General features: G+C 44.4%; 1 protein-coding gene across 1 annotated transcript in view; it reads right to left on the reverse strand.

Moving 5' to 3' along the window:
* Positions 1-21791, reverse strand: part of LOC116941262 (exocyst complex component 6B-like) — a 148900-nt gene that overhangs the window by 38445 nt on the left and 88664 nt on the right. Inside the window, exon 19 of the mRNA XM_032952125.2 lies at positions 9842-9983. Within this exon, the coding sequence (XP_032808016.1) occupies positions 9842-9983 (142 nt within the window). The remainder of the gene's footprint in view (positions 1-9841; positions 9984-21791) is intronic.

Here is a 21791-nt window from a genome sequence, read left to right on the forward strand (position 1 = left end):
TTTATAACATTTTTGACATGCGTTTTCTGGATTTTTGTTGTTATTCTGTCTCTCACTGTTCAAATAAACCTACCATTAAAATTATAGACTGATCATTTCTTTATTCTTAGTTTTTTCGGTAAGTCACGTTGACTTTACCGAAAAAACTAAGAATATGAATTACTGCAGTCACGAAAGCTTTAAATCAAAATTTGATCATTTCTTTGTCAGTGGGCAAACGTACAAAATCAGCAGGGGATCAAATACTTTTTTCCCTCACTGTAGGTTTGCAACACAGGGTCAACTACAGGTAGGTGTGCAACACAGGGTTAACTACAGGTAGGTGTGCAACACAGGGTTAACTACAGGTAGGTGTGCAGCACAGGGTTAACGACAGGTAGGTGTACAACACAAGGTTAACGACAGGTAGGTGTGCAGCACAGGGTTAACTACAGGTAGGTGTACAACACAGGGTTAGCTGCAGGTAGGTGTACAACACAGGGTTAACTACAGGTAGGTGTACAACACAGGGTTAGCTGCAGGTAGGTGTACAACACAGGGTTAACTACAGGTAGGTGTACAACACAGGGTTAACTGCAGGTAGGTGTACAACACAGGGTTAACTACAGGTAGGTGTGCAGCACAGGGTTAAGGACAGGTAGGTGTGCAACACAAGGTTAACTACAGGTAGGTGTACAACACAAGGTTAACTACAGGTAGGTGTGCAACACAGGGTTAACTACAGGTAGGTGTACAACACAGGGTTAGGGACAGGTAGGTGTACAACACAGGGTTAACTACAGGTAGGTGTGCAACACAGGGTTAACTACAGGTAGGTGTGCAGCACAGGGTTAACGACAGGTAGGTGTACAACACAGGGTTAACTACAGGTAGGTGTACAACACAGGGTTAACTACAGGTAGGTGTGCAGCACAGGGTTAACGACAGGTAGGTGTACAACACAGGGTTAACTACAGGTAGGTGTGCAGCACAGGGTTAACTACAGGTAGGTGTACAACACAGGGTTAACTACAGGTATGTGTACAACACAAGGTTAACTACAGGTAGGTGTACAACACAAGGTTAACTACAGGTAGGTGTGCAACACAGGGTTAACTACAGGTAGGTGTGCAACACAGGGTTAACTACAGGTAGGTGTACAAGACAGGGTTAACTGCAGGTAGGTGTACAACACAGGGTTAACTACAGGTAGGTGTGCAACACAGGGTTAACTGCAGGTAGGTGTACAACACAGGGTTAGCTGCAGGTAGGTGTACAACACAGGGTTAACTACAGGTAGGTGTGCAACACAAGGTTAACTACAGGTAGGTGTACAACACAGGGTTAACTACAGGTAGGTGTGCAACACAGGGTTAACTACAGGTAGGTGTACAAGACAGGGTTAACTGCAGGTAGGTGTACAACACAGGGTTAACTACAGGTAGGTGTGCAACACAGGGTTAACTGCAGGTAGGTGTACAACACAGGGTTAGCTGCAGGTAGGTGTACAACACAGGGTTAACGACAGGTAGGTGTGCAGCACAGGGTTAACTACAGGTAGGTGTGCAGCACAGGGTTAACGACAGGTAGGTGTACAACACAGGGTTAACTACAGGTAGGTGTACAACACAGGGTTAACTACAGGTAGGTGTGCAGCACAGGGTTAACGACAGGTAGGTGTACAAGACAGGGTTAACTGCAGGTAGGTGTACAACACAGGGTTAACGACAGGTAGGTGTGCAACACAGGGTTAAGGACAGGTAGGTGTGCAACACAGGGTTAACTGCAGGAATTCAGAGTGTGTACAGACAGGTTTAATGACACGTTTTCGTGAATGTACATCTCACGCTTGACCTTTACGTTTTAATGCAGACTGTACAAACGGTGGGAGACACCTGTAGAGGCACATTGTCCGTGGATTGGCATACCTGTAAAACCCTGCATAGAGTTACGTTTACAAGAGATGATGACGATGTTGATGATGATTGGAATTGCTATCGGTTCATGCGTGCATTTTTGTTTACTTTAAAAGCGCTGTTGACACGAATAAACATTCCTTAATCAGATGAAAACAACGAAATATATGCACCTCCGTGAGTTGCGTATTGCGCAGTGTTAAAAATATTATTACTTAACGATAACCAACAGAACATGTCTCGTGTCAATTCAAAGCTGTTGAATTGTCAACCACCTCATGGCCCCCACAGTATAAAAGTGTGATCTTAGATTCCATGTCAAGACAACCTCTGCCCTTTCACTCCCTCGACCTCTCTGAAGAGCCAACATATACAACATTAGCCTTAAAATATGTACATTTTTTCTGTTACAAGGCAGCGTTTAATGGTGAGTTATCATGGTAGATTTTGATCGTTGATGCCAGTACTTATATGTATATTACATTCATATTAAATTGTTTAAACCATTGAATAATGTCAGCCAAAAGTGTTCAAGAACAAGTTGCCTTCGCTGATAAGATATGCCCCTACTACACATCCATATACTGCATATAGAAAGGGTCAGCAATAATGATTAAGAATGACAGTTACACTGCCGTATTTTGGGTACATTTTCTCATCCCATATTTATTTATAAACATAACTAACTTTGAGTGAACGTGTAAAAAATTGTACACATGATTAACAACACAATGGATTGTTTTCCATATACCTAGGTATATAAGATGTGAGATGCAACTGAATGTTTGAAATATGGTGTACTGATGAAGACTTCAAAATGTATATTGGATTGTGGTTTATTTTTTTAAAAATCCCATATTACTTCTCCCAAGAAAACTATCCCTGGTACCACAACAGTGATATCAAATGTATAGCTTTCGGAAGCATAGACTGGTCCTAACAATAAAAATGTGGAATCTCGAATATGTTTTAAACTAACCTCTGTATAAAATGACATCCGGGAGTCAAACATTAATTAAATCGGTTACTTCTCGCTACTTCCCCTCATAGGAGTTTGCGTAACATACACCGCACACACCCAGATAAATTACAATCACTTCATCAAACTCATCCATTTCTTTAAACATCTGACACCTCTATCGCTCAACCGTGAATTATAGCAGAAAAAAAAATTTGGCGGGCAAATAAATTCCCCACGCGGATTTCTCGGGATTATAAAATCGTTCCATAAAAACAGAGGGTGATGTAAGTGCACCGTGCCGTTTGAATAAAAGCGTGCATCGGAGATCTCAAAACTCCTAGAAAAAAAATCCCCCACCAACGGGGGGGAGAAGCCAGGTGAAGTGTTTTTTTTATATTCCCAACGTGCTGCTACTTGTTTTCTGATGGATTTCGCAGGCCTGCTGTACGGAGCGCCAGAAGGCACGGTCGCTCGCCGCTTGTAAGCGCGGATTGAGTTACGCTGGGGTGGCCACAGGGAGAGAGACACGGCTCTAAGAATACGGCAGACTAACGAATGCTCTCACTTCCCCTCGCCTGGTGCTGCCCCTCTTCCCCTGACCGTCCCATGGACCACCGCCCTCCAACCCCCCACCAACCCAACCCACCCTTCCCGGCCCGTTCAACCTCCCTGCCCGCAGACTCTCTGGGCGCACACACACAGGCAGCACCGGAGACTCCAAACTTGAGACTCCCTGCTGGCTGGCCCATCCATCAATCTGGACAGGCCTAATGCTAATAGGAAGCTGAGTGTGTACACGCCATCAATCTGATTTAGCTGTACACCGTCTAGCAGCATGGAGTCCGCCGCGGCTATTGTGCCAGCGAGTCGCGGATGAGTACGTCCTCGGAGCATAGAACTCATCATTCATAGTTATTCTTTAGTTCCCTGTGGGCTCACCCATTGCTCCTGTGAGCCCAGGAAGATTTGGACTGCGGATACAGCGTAATCTGTGCGACGTCGTCGCTTATTAACTCTTTCCCATCCCAAGACGTCTGCAAGTTGCAGGGTGGATCCTGTTTCACCGCTGAATCTCGGAACGTGCAAGCAGTTCATCTTTAATTTTATTTAGAGGCGTAGCACCGTTGTTTTAAAGACATTGTCCTCACTGTCAATAACTGTAGCCACACAACCGCACTCTATGATAGCTGGCATCAAATTGTACCACACGTCCACCCGCATGGCCTTGTGGGAGAATCAGTACCAATAAAGTTTTTTTATTTATTGCAGGAGTTTTGAGATCTGAAGCCTGTGTATATTAACTCTTTCCCGTTCTGGAAGAAAAAAACAATGACGTACACGTACGTATGATGGGAACCGTGTATGTACGTCATCGGAATGGGAAAGGGTTAATACACGGGCGTGAAACGAGGGCACGCGTCTTCCAATCGTGAAAACTCTTGACAGTGTGGTGGGCAACATCTATTTGCTAAAAGCCAATTTAGAAAAAAAATAACAAATACTGTTCATAATAAAGATTTTTGGGTTAGATCGTGTTATTTATAAATGTGTCGCAACCCTCCACCACCCGACACGGCCAAACAGTAAAAAAATGTGTCACGTTGACAAAAGACAAATAGTTCACCACTTTAGCCCACCGGTGCGTTGAAGAGTGAATCCACAACATTTACAATTTGTGAGTAGTACGACAAATACTGGCAGGAATTTCGTTAAATTCAAAACGTGTTTTAGTTTTTGTCACAACTGTAGTTAGTTCAGTGGCTCAACTTGGCCGAGCTAATGATGCTATTTCACGAAAGGCTTTCTATCAATCTGAAAGGGTCGATGTTACACTTCGATTTTATAACCATCCGCCTATATCGATGTAATTGTAGCAAAGAAAATGTGTTTTCGGCCAGCGATCAAATCGATAAACTTCTTCAATGTGAACTACGCATAAATAATTGCCACTCTTTAAGGCCATTTCGGAGGAGATGCTCAGATTTCCCGTTACAATTTAACTCCGTTTCGTTATCAATCAATGCTCGCTGCACACATGGGGGACAGTGATGCGCTGTTGCAGCGTCTGTGCTTCCTTGTCTCTAAACTTTACAATGAGTGCTAACTGGACATCTGTGAAAGAGAGCTGTAAAGCTCATCGGATTCCTCCAGTCTAAATAAAGATTCTGATAACTGTGAATTATTTTACATATATACACATATAGTTCCGATTTAAAGTAATTCTATTAACAAATACATGGTTGAATATGTCTACTGCTAAGTTTGTTCATTGATGCAAAAGAAAGTAATGCATGAGGATAAAGGTAATGAGATGATCAGTTTTTTTTTAGCAAGCGAAAACTTATCAAATCAAATGCACAGTACTAATAAAAACATGTAAAATCACAAACCTGTAATGGGGTCGCCAATGTTGCGAAATTAAAAGCAAATTTTGTACCCGGTTTCAAAGGGATCATTTATACAAATTATGTCTTTTTGGAATTATGATCAGGCCATTTACAAACGTAAGATGTTTATCAAGGTCATGCTCACCGCAAAAATCATATTATGGTGAAGCAAATTATTAGGTTTACTAATTTATTTAGAAAAAAATCTCGGTATACTCGCATCACATAAGAATTGCACGCAGCCAATTCCAGAGATAAGGGTCCACGGTCTCTAGCCTCTTTGCTATTAAACAGAGGCACTAAAGTAGTTCTAGACCCATCCTCCACAATTGGTGCTCTATTCCCGAAGGACAATGAGTAACATTTACCTTTACGGTTATTTAACTTTGCCGAAACGTTGCGCGAAAATATCCCCTTCTTTAACTGAACGTGCGAATGCGTGCACGCATACTGCCGGATTTAATAATTCATAAAGTTACCGCTAGTTACCGCTTTCCGCGGCCATTATTCACAAAATCAACCAAGAGCGCATTTCAAGTAGCGCCAATCCGCGGCAGGCAAAACGTCCTAACGTACAAGACGACCTCGCGACAAAGTGAAAATTAAAAAAAAGGTGGGGGGGGGGTATAAAAAATAACAAATGACAGCGGCGCCCGGCATTCTGTTGTGAAGGCCATCAATCAACGTGCGTCTTAACCTGCCGAGCAGTGGCACTGAAAAGGGGCTATTGCGGCTGGCCACGGGCTGCTGATCAAACCTGCTGGTTACATTGCTAACGGCTACTACAAAGGGCGTCGATCTTGTCGAGGCTCGCGGTTCGTTTGTAGTACGAGCCATCAATCTAAACTTGTCCAGCGCAGGCCCGGGCGCTCCGCACGGTCAGCAAGAGCTTTTCTTGCCGTGGCTGCGGGAAGCGAGGGATTTTTGGGGTTCGCGTGACGACAGGGCTCCCCCTCCCTCCCCCCGTTCCTTGCCCCTCTTTCACAGTTGGCCAGATACACTGGGTTTCCGATTACTATTGAAGTGGGGCAGAAATACGTTTCCGACTTGCATCACATACGCATTTGAAAAGCGAACAGTCGTGCGTAAATATTTTTTCCGACTTTTGAAGGGGACACACTTTTTCAGGGCAGTGGCGGTGTAGTCATACAGTGTATTGCTCACGTCACTGCTGTCAGTAGTATGGTTTTAAAAGATGCAATTTCAATAAAATCGATTCTATCAAACGGATGATTGGGACTCAATGGATATTTAAATAATCGCATGACACTGCTTATGTTTTAATGCATATATAAGGAATGCGGGAGCCTGGATTGGCATAGGGCTATACATTATTGTCATTATACATGTGTACGGTCTATATATTTATAATGCATATACAAAAAGCATATGCTATATACATCAATATTAACATGCGTACATATACACATAATATACATGCACAAATAAATATGCCTGTAATGTTTCATTGAGCCAAAAGCTAGTATGTGTATAACTGCCTACTGTGAGAAACACCACAACAAATACTATTTAAAGCATCCCGTTCATATCAACATGAAACAAATGCATTGTCTAATAACAAGAACAGTGGGGGAATTTGTTTTGCTGCCATCCTGTGCACAAGGGTGGACGTGATTGTGCGAAATCACACATCCCCTTTCTCAATATAAACCTGCTCGGATCGTTATCATCACATCAAAACATTGAGCCAGATTATAAACACTTCAATATAGGTTGCGTTGGATTAGAAAATACAACTTTAATAGCTACTCATGTGGTTTATTGTAAAGTCATCGATGCCTTTTGCTTATCTTAACAGACAAAATGATACTTTTTAAATTACAGATGTCCTCTAACCCACGTGTTGTTCTTTGGAACTGTAATTCCATATTGACTCTTAACCCTTTCCATTCATAATGACGTACGTGTACGTCATCAGCTTTACTTTCGATTCCATTCCGATGACGTACACCAGGGGTGGGGAACGTCCGGCCCGCGGGCTGTATAAGGCCCACAAAATCATTTAGTCTGGCCTTGCCAAGGCAACTGCAGGGGGGACTACGAAATTCAATAAATCTAGGAGCAAACCTGGTAAAGCAGTTGCGAGTAGCGACAACATAATCAATACCAGCTAACATCACCACACGCCTCACCAAAGAGAAGCAGTTCCAGCCATCACATTAGGGGTGAGTTAATTAAATGTTTTACCAAATATAACGGGCTAATTTTTAAGCTGATAATTTCGTATGGCCCACGAATTATGTTATAAATATCCAAATGGCCCTTGGCAGAAAAAAGGTTCCCCACCTCTGACGTACACGAATGTATACGTGTAGGTAATTGAAAGAAAAACTCAAATAAAATAACTTTATCGGTACAGAGGCTACCACAAGGCCATGCGGCAGGGCGTGTGGCACAGTTTGGGACCAGCTATCATCAGTGTGGTCGTGTCACTACAGTTCTCTGGAATGTCTTTAAAAACGACGCCATGCCTCTAGAAATAAATTGAACGCTAACCACTTGTGCGTTCCGAGATTCAGCGGTGAAGGGGACCCACCCTGTAACGTGCAGTCGTGCCAGAACGAGAAAGGGTTAAATAAAGTAATCGGGCTTGGGGACAGGTAGGAAGGACCCACGCAAGCAAAAATGGACGATGATCGGCGGTTGGCAAAAACGATGTCGTGGCTGCCAAAGGAGGGAACACACCGGACAGCACGTCTGTCACGGAGACAGAGTGATTAAATCAAGCTCATCCGCTGGATGGATTGTTGCAAAGCAGGACCGCGAGAGATGGCGACGGCTTTGGAGAGGCCTTTCATCCAATGCCTGACGACGGACGGTGTCTTACGCCGTTACGAATGTTCGCGTAGCTATTAACGAAGTGGAGGCAGCACGTTTCCTCGCACCATGTTGAAGGAGTTTCCGCGGCAACCGGCGGATATACAAACTGATCGTGAACAATCGCATCCCTCTTTTCGCGAGTGACAAGAGCTGCACGTTATTACACAAGCGGAAGAACGGAAAAGGGAGAGAGGGGGCCCTTTCACATCAAACGCTCTCATTTTTTTCCTTTTAACCATTTTTGTAAAAATTCCTCCAGACCCACGCCGCAAAGCGTAATCAGATATTCTGAGTGAAAGGCTGGTCTCCATTGGCCATGTCTTGTTTCCTCTAATTACCGCCAGCTTGCACCACGTGCAACCGGGCAGCTCAATGCATTCTCTAACTGTAATAATCATTAACGTCTATTTTGGCGTTCACAACAAAGACCTACTCGTATAGCCTGAACAAGACTTTTGGGGCAAGTGCTGTTCGTGAGCACCTAAGAAGGCTGGCATGGCACATGATGCGTTTGGTAGCCAGCACTACGCCCAGCCACCACCTTTGTATCCCCAGTGGCAATGTTTACACACCGTACCAGGTACTCATTTGAGGCTGAGTTGATCAAGGGGAGGCCCAGGCCCAGTTCAGATAATCATGACTGCTCATGGTGGCTGTGAGCGGGAATCGAACTCGAGTAACTGGATTCGTAGAGTAGCGCGCCAACCACTGCTCCATTTGGAGCGGTTCAATTAGTTCAGATGACGCTATTTTTTTTGGCCTTTGACCTATAAGGGGAATGTGCAAAGTTAATTTTTTGGAACCAGATTTTTTTTTAAATCCACCGTGATACCCTCAAAATATTTCAACTTTTCCATTTTGTATAAAAAATTTTACTTAATAAAGTGGTGGAAAATACATCGGTTGCTCGTTCATAAATTGAAGACTTTAAAAAAGTATAGCTGCAAAAATCAAACAGGTTTTGTACTGATGAATAAACCAGCCTACAATGCTGCCTTAAGTTAAAACGGCCCGTTTCATTACTACTCTATTCTTTTTAAACTCAATAAATATAATGTCACTGTCTCCCTTACGTAGACAGCACATCATGTGCTATGCAAAAGGCCCACAATAAAAGTAGGGCCCGAGAAGGGCCATTGCCCGAAACGTAGCCTGCAATATATATTTCTCCTTTTAAAGGCCACAGGGTTGTTGAGGAGAATGTGTCGCATTTCTGCACCATTGACGATGGATGCAGCGTCACCAAATATTTTTATACGACTAGTAAGGCAACGCCATGTAGAGGGCGCATACATATTCCCTCTACGTTCATCCTTAGCCTGCACCGTGGACGGGCGAGGGGTAGCTGTCCCCCCCCCCCCTCAGTGTTCACCTGCATTACCCCGCGTTACCCAGCATTCCCCCACGTGAACGCGCGTTTCCCTGCATTACCCAGCATTCCCCCACATTATCCTGCATTACCCAGCATTCCCCCACATTATCCTGCATTACCCAGCATTCCCCCACATTATCCTGCATTACCCAGCATTCCCCCACATTATCCTGCATTACCCCACATTATCCTGCATTACCCAGCATTCCCCCACATTACCCCGCGTTACCCAGCATTCCCCCACGTGAACGCGCGTTTCCCTGCATTACCCAGCATTCCCCCACATTATCCTGCGTTACCCAGTGCTCCCCCGCGTACCCCCCATCGCTGTAATCACCGCAACCGCTCGCCATGACTCCCGAGCGTCGCCCCGGCACCCACTCACGTTCGCACTGGACCAGGTCGAGGTTGAACTGCTGGATCGCCCCCATGGTCACTTGCTTCACCTCCACGTCCAGGATCTGCTGCAGGAGCCTCGACGCCAGGTGCTTGCTCGCGGACATGCAGGCGGTCTGAGCCACCTTGCCCTGAGGAGAAACGCGACCAGACACAAGCACACGCGTCGGTCGCGGTCGTGTAAACACGGGGCACGTACGTACAACGGACGCATCGTTTCATAAAAATTTTGACATTAGCGATACACGCGTCATCTAGTTCGCGCGCACGTGTGCGAGGGAGAACGGATCGTAACGATTTACGTAAATGACGTGCAAAAAGGATAACAACAGCCGACGGATCTGTATGACTGATACGAGGTGGGGGGGGGGGGGGGAGTTAAAACGATCACACAAACGAGACAGTAAAAAACAAGACAACAAATGATCGATTATTGAAACGGTGAATTGTGATGACTTATCGAATCGCCGCGGGCAATCCGCTTTGAGCGATTGGCTCATTGCAACGCCCAGCAGACATCATCAATGAGCAGGCATCTCCGGAGGATGACTGGTGCTTGCACGAGTCCTCGATGTGCATTTCAATTTAAAGGTTTCCAAAAGTTTTATTTGATATGCAATGTCACCACACTCAAGGGGGGTATAAAACTACAGTTGCAAACAAATTAAGAGATTAAATCAGATAAAACACACTTAAGGGAGAGCGAGGAGGAAGGAGTGAGTCTTGAAAAAAAATTGAATTTAAGGTAAGCGTAATCCATCACCTCATACGTGCATACATATGCATGCGTACAAACAATACGTTATAGACCTATGCAAATACGATTCTAAGTGAAGGCCTCATCATGCCAGGTCAGTCATTAGGCATTTGACCACACATCACCATGGCAGGTCGGTCCAGGTTGGTAGTTGGGGTTCCAAGACCAGCTCAGATTTCATTTTACACTGATTGTCAGCCGCAGCCGGGTATCAAACTAAGGTGGTCGGATTTCGATTTAAAGCTTTCGTGACTGCAAGGATTCATCTTCTTTGGTTCTTTCGGTAAAGTCACGTAGAATGAGAATAAAATAATAAATTGATAAAATAAAATAACACAATAAAATTCTCACGACGTTTCAGCCACAACACAAGCGGCCTTCATCAGGTGAAGGGACGAGACTGTCTGGAGGACAGCGCTGGAGTGATTTCGGTGCTGTCCTCCAGACAGTCTCGTCCCTTTACCTGATGAAGGCCGCTTGTGTTGTGGCCGAAACGTCGTGAGAATATTATTGTGTTATTTTATTTTATCAATCTATTATTTTATTCTCATTCTACGTGACTTTTCCCGAAAGAACCAAAGAAGATAAGGTGGTCGGGTTAGATGGGCAGCGAGCGAACCACCGTGCCAATGCTCCCCATCCTATGTATGCAAACAAAAAAATATGAATCATCATCATCAGAGTTACTTTTGTTTTTAAATCTACAAAGCAACAGAACAATAATCTAAAGAATGCTTAGTTCAAAGGAAGGACAACTAATGGCAAACAAAAACGGACATCTAAATAAACAGAACATTTAATTATAATCTACGTCCATTAATTACATGGTTTATTTCATTACATACACTGGCACATTTCTGTACGTGATTAGTTCTGACATAATTGAGAATTACTGCGGCAGTAAGAGGTGGGTGCCGCGGTGGCGAGATGTTAACTAGCTCTCTCCTGGTATGTAGGAGGTTGTGGGTTTGATCCTGATCTGTATATTTGGAGTTTGCATGTTCTCCCCATGGTCGTGTGAATTTTTCTCTGGGTTCTCAGGTTTTTCCCTCCACATTAGAAACACGCGTTTAGATTATTTGGCTGCTACAGATTTCCACGTGATAGGCCACTTTGTTGAATTATCATATGTGGCCAGGTTGCTTGTAAAAAAGAGCTATATAGCGCAGAGGGCCTTACCTAGTAAAATAAAAATGTATAATAGAATAGGTATTAATGCGCAGGCCTTGCAAGCTACCACTTAAGTGCATGCAGAGGCTCATGGAACCGCACCCAGCATGAAGTCACCGAGGTTAAGCAGAGGGGGGCATGGGCTAGGGCTAAATAATTTAACCTTTAATGTCCATAACAGGGAGGACCAAAGGTCATATTATATAGACACTGCCACCAACTGCAACCAGATTCAGGCGTGCGTTCCAGCCAATGAAACCGATTGTTGGCCAGGATTATTTATCTTGTTGTAGTTGTCAATATTATCGTAATGATCATCATCCTTAACCAACTGAATGGCCACAATCGCAATTTAGTCAAATTTAATTTGAGCCAGGAAGTATCCCTCCCATGAGAGGAGAAGGCCACATCGAGTGACGAAGACGATACACAATCGAGAATAAGTGTGAGCAGATTTTATTCAGTTTTAGCCCAGACACTGGTGCGCAATCACTAACGTTTTGCCAAAACGTCCAGGGATGTTTAGAATTTACACAACCAATCGGGGGATCAGAACCGGTTCTCCCCTCCGCCCCCCTTCATTCACCTACACTGGACAAAATGGTGAAGTTTGGTAATAAAAAAAATGCCACGACTGGCATTGCGTGCGGAGGCCCTCATCCAATGGTGGACTAAGAATGGCTGGAATGTATCTATCTACCTGTCTATAAAAATAAAGAAATGTGTGAGCTCTTCTCTCTTACATCTTCAATAGTGCTGCTCATTGCTGGCCGCTAGGAGATTTGGGCCTTTGGGCTTACGCTCAGCCAGCTAATACAAAAAAGATTAACACACACAGTACATGTGATTTCATTTTATTTGCGTGTAACAAAGAAGGGCCTGAATCATTGCCAAGAATATATGTATGGTTCCTTTTAAGGCCACGGTATTTTTTCCGAATGCGGAGAGCTGCTTATTTATTTGTTTGTTCAGGCGATCTCACGCAGCGCGGGGCGAGATGGAACACGCGAAACCGTGGCACCCGTCCGGCTCCGCGTCCCTCGCCGCAGGACGGCGGCGCCACAGCGGGACGGGGGCACGCCGAGCGGTGCCCGCCGAGGCGCTCGCCGCGGCCGCCAACGCCTCCGCGCAGCACCCGGGTTCGGCGAGCCGAACGTGCGCTTAATCAGAACGGCGTGGCCGCCGATCGCACGGGGGCCCCTCGCGAACGCGCGCCAGGCGCTCGCGTGCTGACGACGCGAGAGATTCAAGCGTGAGCGTAAAAAAATACTGAGGTGTCATCTATCGTGGAAGAGCAGTAATCTCTTTGGAGAATCGTATAATGAGAAGAGAAAGTATTTTAAACATGGGAATGTGTCGTAACGCTTGCTCTGCAATGCAAGCTTGGATCACCATCGAACAAATATGGTCATTGCATGGCGCAATTTCAGATGCGCTTCTGCGGCCGTCTGCAATGCTCTTCCTTCCGATATTAGGAAGCCACTGCAGTAATGCACTTTCAAATCTCGATTGAAAACTAAATTATTTTTAACTGCTTTTTGTGTTTAATTTCTTGTCCTTCCCCTGCACCTTCCGATTATCACGGTAGGGCTACGTACGGTGCAAAAGAATTTCAACATCCATGCATACAAGTTAATGAGATTGTGAGAGCACTAAGTTGACGGCGTGAATACATTACGAGCGATACCCACAATGCCTATCACCCCGGGGTGCAGCGGTGGCGCAGAGGTTAGCCCCACTGTGCCACGAACCCAGCGACCTGCGTTCCTGGCGACGCTTTTACATAAATGGAGAGCGATATCTAAACCAGTCGTGGGCTTTCCCGCTCCCCAAACCAGCACTGACAAGCATGGTCAAGTATTATCAAACTCCCATGACGGACACAGCGTAAGGGAGACCTTCATCCAGAAGTAGGTTGACAAAGGGCTGGAATCGTCAAAATAAAAAAATAAAAAACCCACACTGTCACTGTGGATCCTGAGACACGAACCAACCCCTGAATAAAAGGCTGGGTGCTTCAGCCAAACAGAACGTGCCACCACACATTAATACAAACGTATTTGAGGGAAACAGACAGGTCCATGTGTGGGCACTAGAAAAAGAATTTCTCCCGATGATTTGTGAACTTTTCAAACGCAGTTTCAAACTGTCCCCCGCAGAGTGTCTACAAAGAAGAATGGGCGCGCCTTGACGGCAACGGCGATTTATCAACTTGGAGCGATTGTGTGCGAGACGTTTCTTAACTTGAAAGCTCGGGCTCAAATTAACCATGAAAACGGGAGCTTTTAATGGCCGCGCTGAGCGAGTCCGGCACGGCTGTCGGAGCAAAGCGGCTTTATTCTTTAATGTTGAGAAATTACTTTATCATTCACGTAATGGCTTGTACCGACATCATAGACTCCTTCTTTCTGCATTCAAAGCGACTGTGCCATAAACACTGTTTAACGGCACATTAAAATCTCACACTTGCCAATGTCGTAGAAAATGCCACAGAGAGGCCAGTGTCATTTCCATGAACTCCTTAAATTTGGATTCTGTTTAGCGGTAGAAATAAAAATAAGCTTCATGACCAACTCAGTTGTCATGATCATCATCGACAATTGCTTAATTAATAGAAGCTCGCTTGAAAAGCACAGGACTTATTTACACACTTTTTTAAAAAAACGGGCAAACTGCAAGCAAAGGTGTAAACCTTTTCCGTGACAAGACACCAAACGGCGACTTACCTGGTGGGACATTTAACCTGTGAGGTGCTACGCTAAGCAAACAAACACCGAGAAAAGGAACGCGAGCAGAAATGCGGCATGGAGAGTAAATTCCAACAGCATGCCAGAATAAATCACGGTCCAAGGCGCACAGATCATGCGCACAGCATCCACAGGTGCTCTTTGAAAATTAAGGAAACCTGCTCAGTAACAGTCAGAAGAGTTCAAAGGGCAGCAGACAGACACACACACACATTCCATGGGGCCAGAATCTCGGTGCCCCCGAAAGAAAGGTGGTGTGTGATGCGATGAAGACAGAATTACGAAATGGATTGCGCTCTTCAAAAAGCACGTGCTACTTTAAATTGTGAACGTCAGCTACATTTCTATCACTGGTGACAAATTTCAGAATGATTGTCGTGATGGTGAATTTATCGGCATCATCAGACACTTGAACACATTACCATTATATATTTGTTTAAATATTATAAATGGTTTTACTTCAAAGTTGTGCAATGTAATGGAAGATTAAACAAAGTATGAATAATTATTTCTTCTAATTCCCCAAGCACTAATAAAGCACCTATGCAGCAACACACATGTCCATACTGATACCAAATACCAGCGATGTAACAATTAATTAAATTCACGACTCCACACTCCACGGTGTGATTTAATAAATTGTAACGGATTCTGTGCAACGGTTTAAGAACCAAGTCCTTTTGGTCTCGTTTTTAACCTCCTCTATTATATTATTTCCTATTTGTCCTGTCTTGCCTATAGATTATGAGCACTCAAAATGTAACATCAGCATTATAAGTATACAATTTCAATAAATAACAAAAAGCAGCTGCATGTATTGTGAAGCGAGGCATTGATTTATAATTGACGTTTAAAAATCATTACATTCCATCGAAGAAAAGTGTTTGCAAATTGAAGACTAATGATACATTGAGGGAAAAAGTATTTGATCCCGTGCTGATTTTGTAGGTTTGCCCACGGACAAAGAAATGATCAGTTTAGACTTTTAATGGTAGGTTTATTTGAACAGTGAGAGACAGAATAACAACAAGAAAATCCAGAAAAACGCAGTCAAAAATATAAAAAATTGATTTGCATTTTAATGAGGGAAATAAGTATTTGACCCCTTCTCAATCAGAAAGATTTCTGGCTCCCAGGTGTCTTTTATACAGGTAACGAGCTGAGATTAGGAGCACACTCTTAAAGGGAGTGCTCCTAATCTCAGCTTGTTACCTCTATAAAAGACACCTGTCCACAGAAGAAATCAATCAGATTCCAAACTCTCCACCATGGTCAAGACCAAAGAGCTCTCCAAGGATGTCAGAGACAAGATTGTAGACCTACACAAGGCTGGAATGGGCTACAAGACCATTGCCAAGCAGCTTGGTGAGAAGGTGACAACAGTTGGTGCGATTATTCGCAAATCGAAGAAACACAAAAGAACTGTCAATCTCCCTCGGCCTGGGGCTCCATGCAAGATCTCACCTCGTGGAGTTGCAATGATCATGAGAACGGTGAGGAATCAACCCAGAACTACACGGGAGGATCTTGTCAATGATCTCAAGGCAGCTGGGACCATAGTCACCAAGAAAACAATTGGTAACACACTACACCGTGAAGGACTGAAATCCTACAGCGCCCACGAGGTCCCCATGCTCAAGAAAGCACATATACATGCCCGTCTGAAGTTTGCCAATGAACATCTGAATGATTCAGAGGACAACTGGGTGAAAGTGTTGTGGTCAGATGAGACCAAAATGGAGCTCTTTGGCATTTAACTTAACTCGCCGTGTTTGGAGGTGGAGGAATGCTGCCTATGACCCCAGGAACACCATCCTCACCGTTAAACATGGAGGTGGAAACATTATGCTTTGGGGGTGTTTTTCTGCTAAGGGGACAGGACAACTTCACCGCATCAAAGGGATGATGGACGGGGCCATGTACCGTCAAATATTGGGTGAGAACCTCCTTCCCTCAGCCAGGGCATTGAAAATGGGTCGTGGATGGGTATTCCAGCATGACAATGACCCAAAACACACGGCCAAGGCAACAAAGGAGTGGCTCAAGAAGAAGCACGTTAAGGTCCTAGAGTGGCCTAGCCAGTCTCCAGACCTTAATCCCATAGAAAATCTGTGGAGGAATGCTGCCTATGACCCCAGGAACACCATCCTCACCGTCAAACATGGAGGTAGAAACATTATGCTTTGGGGGTGTTTTTCTGCTAAGGGGACAGGATAACTTCACCGCATCAAAGGGATGATGGACGGGGCCATGTACCGTCAAATATTGGGTGAGAACCTCCTTCCCTCAGCCAGGGCATTGAAAATGGGTCGTGGATGGGTATTCCAGCATGGCAATGACCCAAAACACACGGCCAAGGCAACAAAGGAGTGGTTCAAGAAGAAGCACATTCAGGTCCTGGAGTGGCCTAGCCAGTCTCCAGACCTTAATCCCATAGAACATCTGAGGAGGGAGCTGAAGGTTCGAGTTGCCAAACGTCAGCCTCGAAACCTTAATGACTTGGAGAAGATCTGCAAAGAGGAGTGGGACAAAATCCCTCCTGAGATGTGTGCAAACCTGGTGGCCAACTACAAGAAACGTCTGACCTCTGTGATTGCCAACAAGGGTTTTGCCACCAAGTACTAAGTCATGTTTTGCACAGGGGTCAAATACTTATTTCCCTCATTAAAATGCAAATCAATTTATAACATTTTTTACATGCGTTTTTCTGGATTTTTTTGTTGTTATTCTGTCTCTCACTGTTCAAATAAACCTACCATTTAAATTATAGACTGATAATTTCTTTGTCAGTGGGCAAACGTACAAAATCGGCTGGGGATCAAATACTTTTTTCCCTCACTGTATACACTGCTCAATGCTTTGTGCTGTGTGTTGTGTGCGATCAGCGAGCTCTGTAACAGTGACGACACATTGTGTATTTGTGGCCTATGCTGTTAGAATTGCTGCACGGTGTGTCCCGCTGGTGTTTTGTGAAATGAGATAACGTGCTAGAGTGGAGTGGTGGGTGCAGTGGTCCATGCACTATCATGCAAACTCGGCTACTCGACGATAGATATTCTTTTGGAAATATTACATTATTTTAAGAAACAGCTTTTACTCGGTGTATCACAGTCGACAATTCTACGCCATTTGTATGAAAATCATGATTCACAACAAACAAAATGTACAACCAAGAATGATTGCAGTGGTCTGGTTAGTGCCCTGTGCTCTGCACTTGGTAACCCAGGTTAAACTCCCAGCCAAGGCTAATATTGGTGGCAAGTGACATCTGAACCGGTCCTGCCCCCCCCCCCCCCAATTCAGCAACCATGCACTGGACTAGCGTGAGGAAATATGCCAAAACAACCTCAACAACCGACATGGCTAAACACATTAATTATGGAAGCCAAACCAGACATGGGCATTGCACTTGCCAAAACATGCCGATTAATATTCACACGAGGTGTGGAACAATTCACGCCCCCCCCCCATACCCTGATGAAAATACAATTCACAGTTGCTATTCAATTCAGGAATCAACACTTGCTTCAACACAACAGTGAACGGTGCCATTTCTAGTGACTGCAGGGGTGATGTGAACAAATTAGTATGACAAACACGACTATAAAAAATCCATTCGTACACGCACACCATTCAATAAATCAGCACGAGTTTCATAATCAATATTTACAGAGATAAATCAACTTAACACACAACATACCTTGACTAAAATTAACGTGCATAGGTAAATGAAAATGGACAGTGTATTAGTGCGAAAGCACCGCGCGACACTTTGAAACCGTTGGATTTTGTTGGCGCTCGTCAGCATTTTGTGAGCGCCCGTTAGCATTTTGTTAGCAGTGAGGACTCCGTTTGCACTTCCCGCAGACGCGAACCGGCGTTGGGTTATTGATAAGCTGCTAACGAGGAGCGCTTTGTGCTCTTCAGGCCAGTTGTTTCCATTCACGTGCCGCTGGGCCCACTGCAGGGTGAGTGACCCCGGCACTCCGAGGTGGCTGGTGTTTTTCTTGTCGGGTGACGGACGAGCCCCGTAACGGTTTAATCACGCCGGGCCGCGGTGCGGTACCATGGATAGCGGGGCTGACAAGGGCGCTATGCCGCCCGTCTAAATCGGCAGCGGTTTTATACGATGGAATAAGGTTAGGGATGATAAAGTGTCCGAATATACAACTGCACGATGAAAAGAAGAAGAGGCTTTACACTTACTGGCAATAACACGGGCGTTAAGATGTTCAAACACCAAATAGACACCTATTGCAAGGCATCGAGTTGGCATTAACATGTGGTAAATCATGCAAACAAAACATGCTCTGATAATATATTCATTGTCTTTGAAACTGATGGCCCACACCAGGTGGCTGGGTTGCAAAGCAGTGAGCAAGACTACACAGAATTTAAGATACTGAACCTTTGTTTTTCAGCTTCAGTTTTTAGTTTCGCGATATGCTTTTGGTATTATTGAGGCCGTTTGTAACCAAGTGGTATCTCACAAATATACCCATTCCTGAATTCTGCTGATTCCTGAATTGTGCTGGAATGCCGATTTTCTGCCAAATTTCTATGTAAATATCTGCCGGATGTTGACATCACAACATCCCACATTCTGTCGACTTTCTCACGACAGATGCACCTTTATCAAAGTAGAAACGTTCAATTTTTCTTCATTAGCAACCCTTCCATGGATTATTGTACTCAATGAAGAGTTGTGCTTCCTCCGAGCACATTTTAAATAGAGGCATGCGTGGTTTTCACTTAAACATCAACCAGAACCCACCCACCTCTCATTCCAAATAGATTCCCAACAACACCCCCCCCCCTTCATCCCCCACCCCCCGCAAAGGCAATTCAATGGCTTTCATTAGTTCCTAACGCACCGTGCTGTGCGAACTGCATCACACACGTCTTTGTCACTATCTCGATAGAGTAGCTAAGTTTGGATCTCTAAGTCCTATCCATTTACACTTCAATCTTGCACATTTTCTTGAGCGTGTGAAGTTCAGACGCAAAAACAAATAGAAAGAGGTGTAGAGAAAAATAAAGAATAGTTCACAAGGGCAATTTAACGTCTGGCTATGCTGCAGGATATTTATTTTTTATGTTGCATTTGATTGAGAGGCTGCACGTTGGACTATAGGGTGAGATATATGCATGCGTGTGTTTTGTTGTCTTCTTGCAAACAATCTCTTGCTCGTAAATGTCAATGAATTCCAGTGCGAAATATTTGTCGTGCCCTGATATTTACATCTAACCCCTTTTGTACCAACAGCTTTGTGTGAGCATGAATGTGTGATGCGAGTCAAATCATGCCAGCCAACAGGTGTACAATGAACTGAGATGTAAAGACTCAGGAACAATTTGTATTTGTGATGCTTATAACATTTTATAGTTTATGCATCTATATGTAAAGTATGTCTGTGTGTGTATATATAAAGGAATATGAATACTAAATAATTCAATGTTAATGCACAATTCTATACAGGCATCATGCCTAGAACTGGGTAATTCACGTCTTAGAATCTGATATTATATGGCATTCATTCTGTGTTTGTGAAGCCTTTTTATTTCTCCAGACTGCTGTTTTTTCTCTGATTTCTGTGTTTGCTGCCTTTCTGTCTTACGCTTGTTTCAGTGACCCGGGTCACCCTTGCAAATTAGACTAAATCCTCGTCCCTTGAATTCCCAGCTGTTTCAACAAAAATAAACTTGAACTTGAATATAAATTCCTAACGGAATCGTGGCTGGCAAAGCATAAGAAGCTAGGGGGCCTCCAGGGGGCCTCATTTGCCTCGTTGAATACCGCCTATGCCTCAGTAATATGTTTTCAATGACGACTCGGGTCAATACCAGCCGGCCGGTTAATCACAATCGCCGTTGGAAATCCCTGGCCATTGCCTGGAGTGCAGAATTGGCCTCGATTCCATCCCGACTCCGGATGCTGCTATAAATGTCCAAATGATAAGCCACTTTGTTGAGCTATCATTTGTGGCCAGGTCACTTCTGAAAAATAAGTTAATACCTCAGTGGGCTTTTCCTGAAAGGATGGGAATGGTTTAGTTTTATTTGTATGTGTTTGGGTAATTTGTTTACCGTTCTTGTACCTTCCACTCTCATGTTTTTGTATTGTTTGTTGTTGTAACGTTCTAACCTGCCCCTACTGGATATCTGTGAAAAATAGCTTTATAGCTAATCGGATTCCTCCAGAATGAATAAATATTCTGATTCTGTTTGGGCAAGACGGTAGGGCCTGGGGGGCCTACATCCCCTCGTGGAGGATGGACCAGGCATGGTACCGACTCAAGGCAACGGCACAGCCAGGACACATCGACCCTTCCACGGCAGGAATCCCTGGGAATCATCCCTTGCAGAATTACAATGCCTGCCTGCAGGAATCATCTAGGGTGCAATCATCAGAATCGAATACAATTCCCGCAGGATGCATTCGGCTCTAATCGTGATCATATATCACTCCTCATAACGAACGTGCGATTGGCTTAAGACAATGCCAAGACACTGCAAGCAAAATCAGCCATGGTCTATCCATGGCTGATTTTGGTCTATCCATGGCTGATGGCGGTAACGTGGGCCAGCATTTACCACACTCGCCGCTTGTTGCAGAAGTTCACGGTTAGACTCCAGCGGCCGCCCTGATGATGGCTGCGGCTACAATAACCATAATATCAAGTGCCGTCTACTTCACAGCGGACGTTACCGATCCCCTGATGTCATTCGTGTGAGCAGGCCATTGTTTTCCAGCATCAGGGACCAAATTTGCAACATTCAAAAAATTAGCGCGCTCAATTTGGATTACACACAGCAGAAATCAGCCCCCCTATTGGCACACTGATGCCTCAGGTCACTTGCAAATGAGACTATCATGGTCTCGTGGTTAAACAAAATAAACTTTAAACTTTTTTATTTAAAGCTTTCGGGACTGCAGGGATTGATATTCTTGGTTCTTTCGGTAAAGTCACGTAGAAGGGAAACAATAAAATAATAAAATACATTTTTATTATTTTATTGTTTACGTGACTTTACCGAAAGAACCAAGTATATAAACTTTAAACTGTCCACTGGTGAACGGAGGCTCTCCCAAAGTGCCATTACCACCTCTCACAGTCTTCAGTCCATCTCGCTCTTGTACTGGAGCTGCTTTCAATTCCTCCATCTCCACGGTGGATGTGCCTCTTAGGTGTGTCTCCCTCCTTTGCCTAAAGCTGTGGAAGCTACCTTGTTGGTGTTGTTTCTCTTTTGAATGTGTGACCTGG

The sequence above is a fragment of the Petromyzon marinus genome, chromosome 11 (assembly GCF_048934315.1).
Source record: "Petromyzon marinus isolate PM22_M1 ecotype Great Lakes invasive population chromosome 11, UKy_Petmar_22M1.pri1.0, whole genome shotgun sequence".
NCBI classification, from domain to species: Eukaryota; Metazoa; Chordata; class Hyperoartia; order Petromyzontiformes; family Petromyzontidae; genus Petromyzon; species Petromyzon marinus.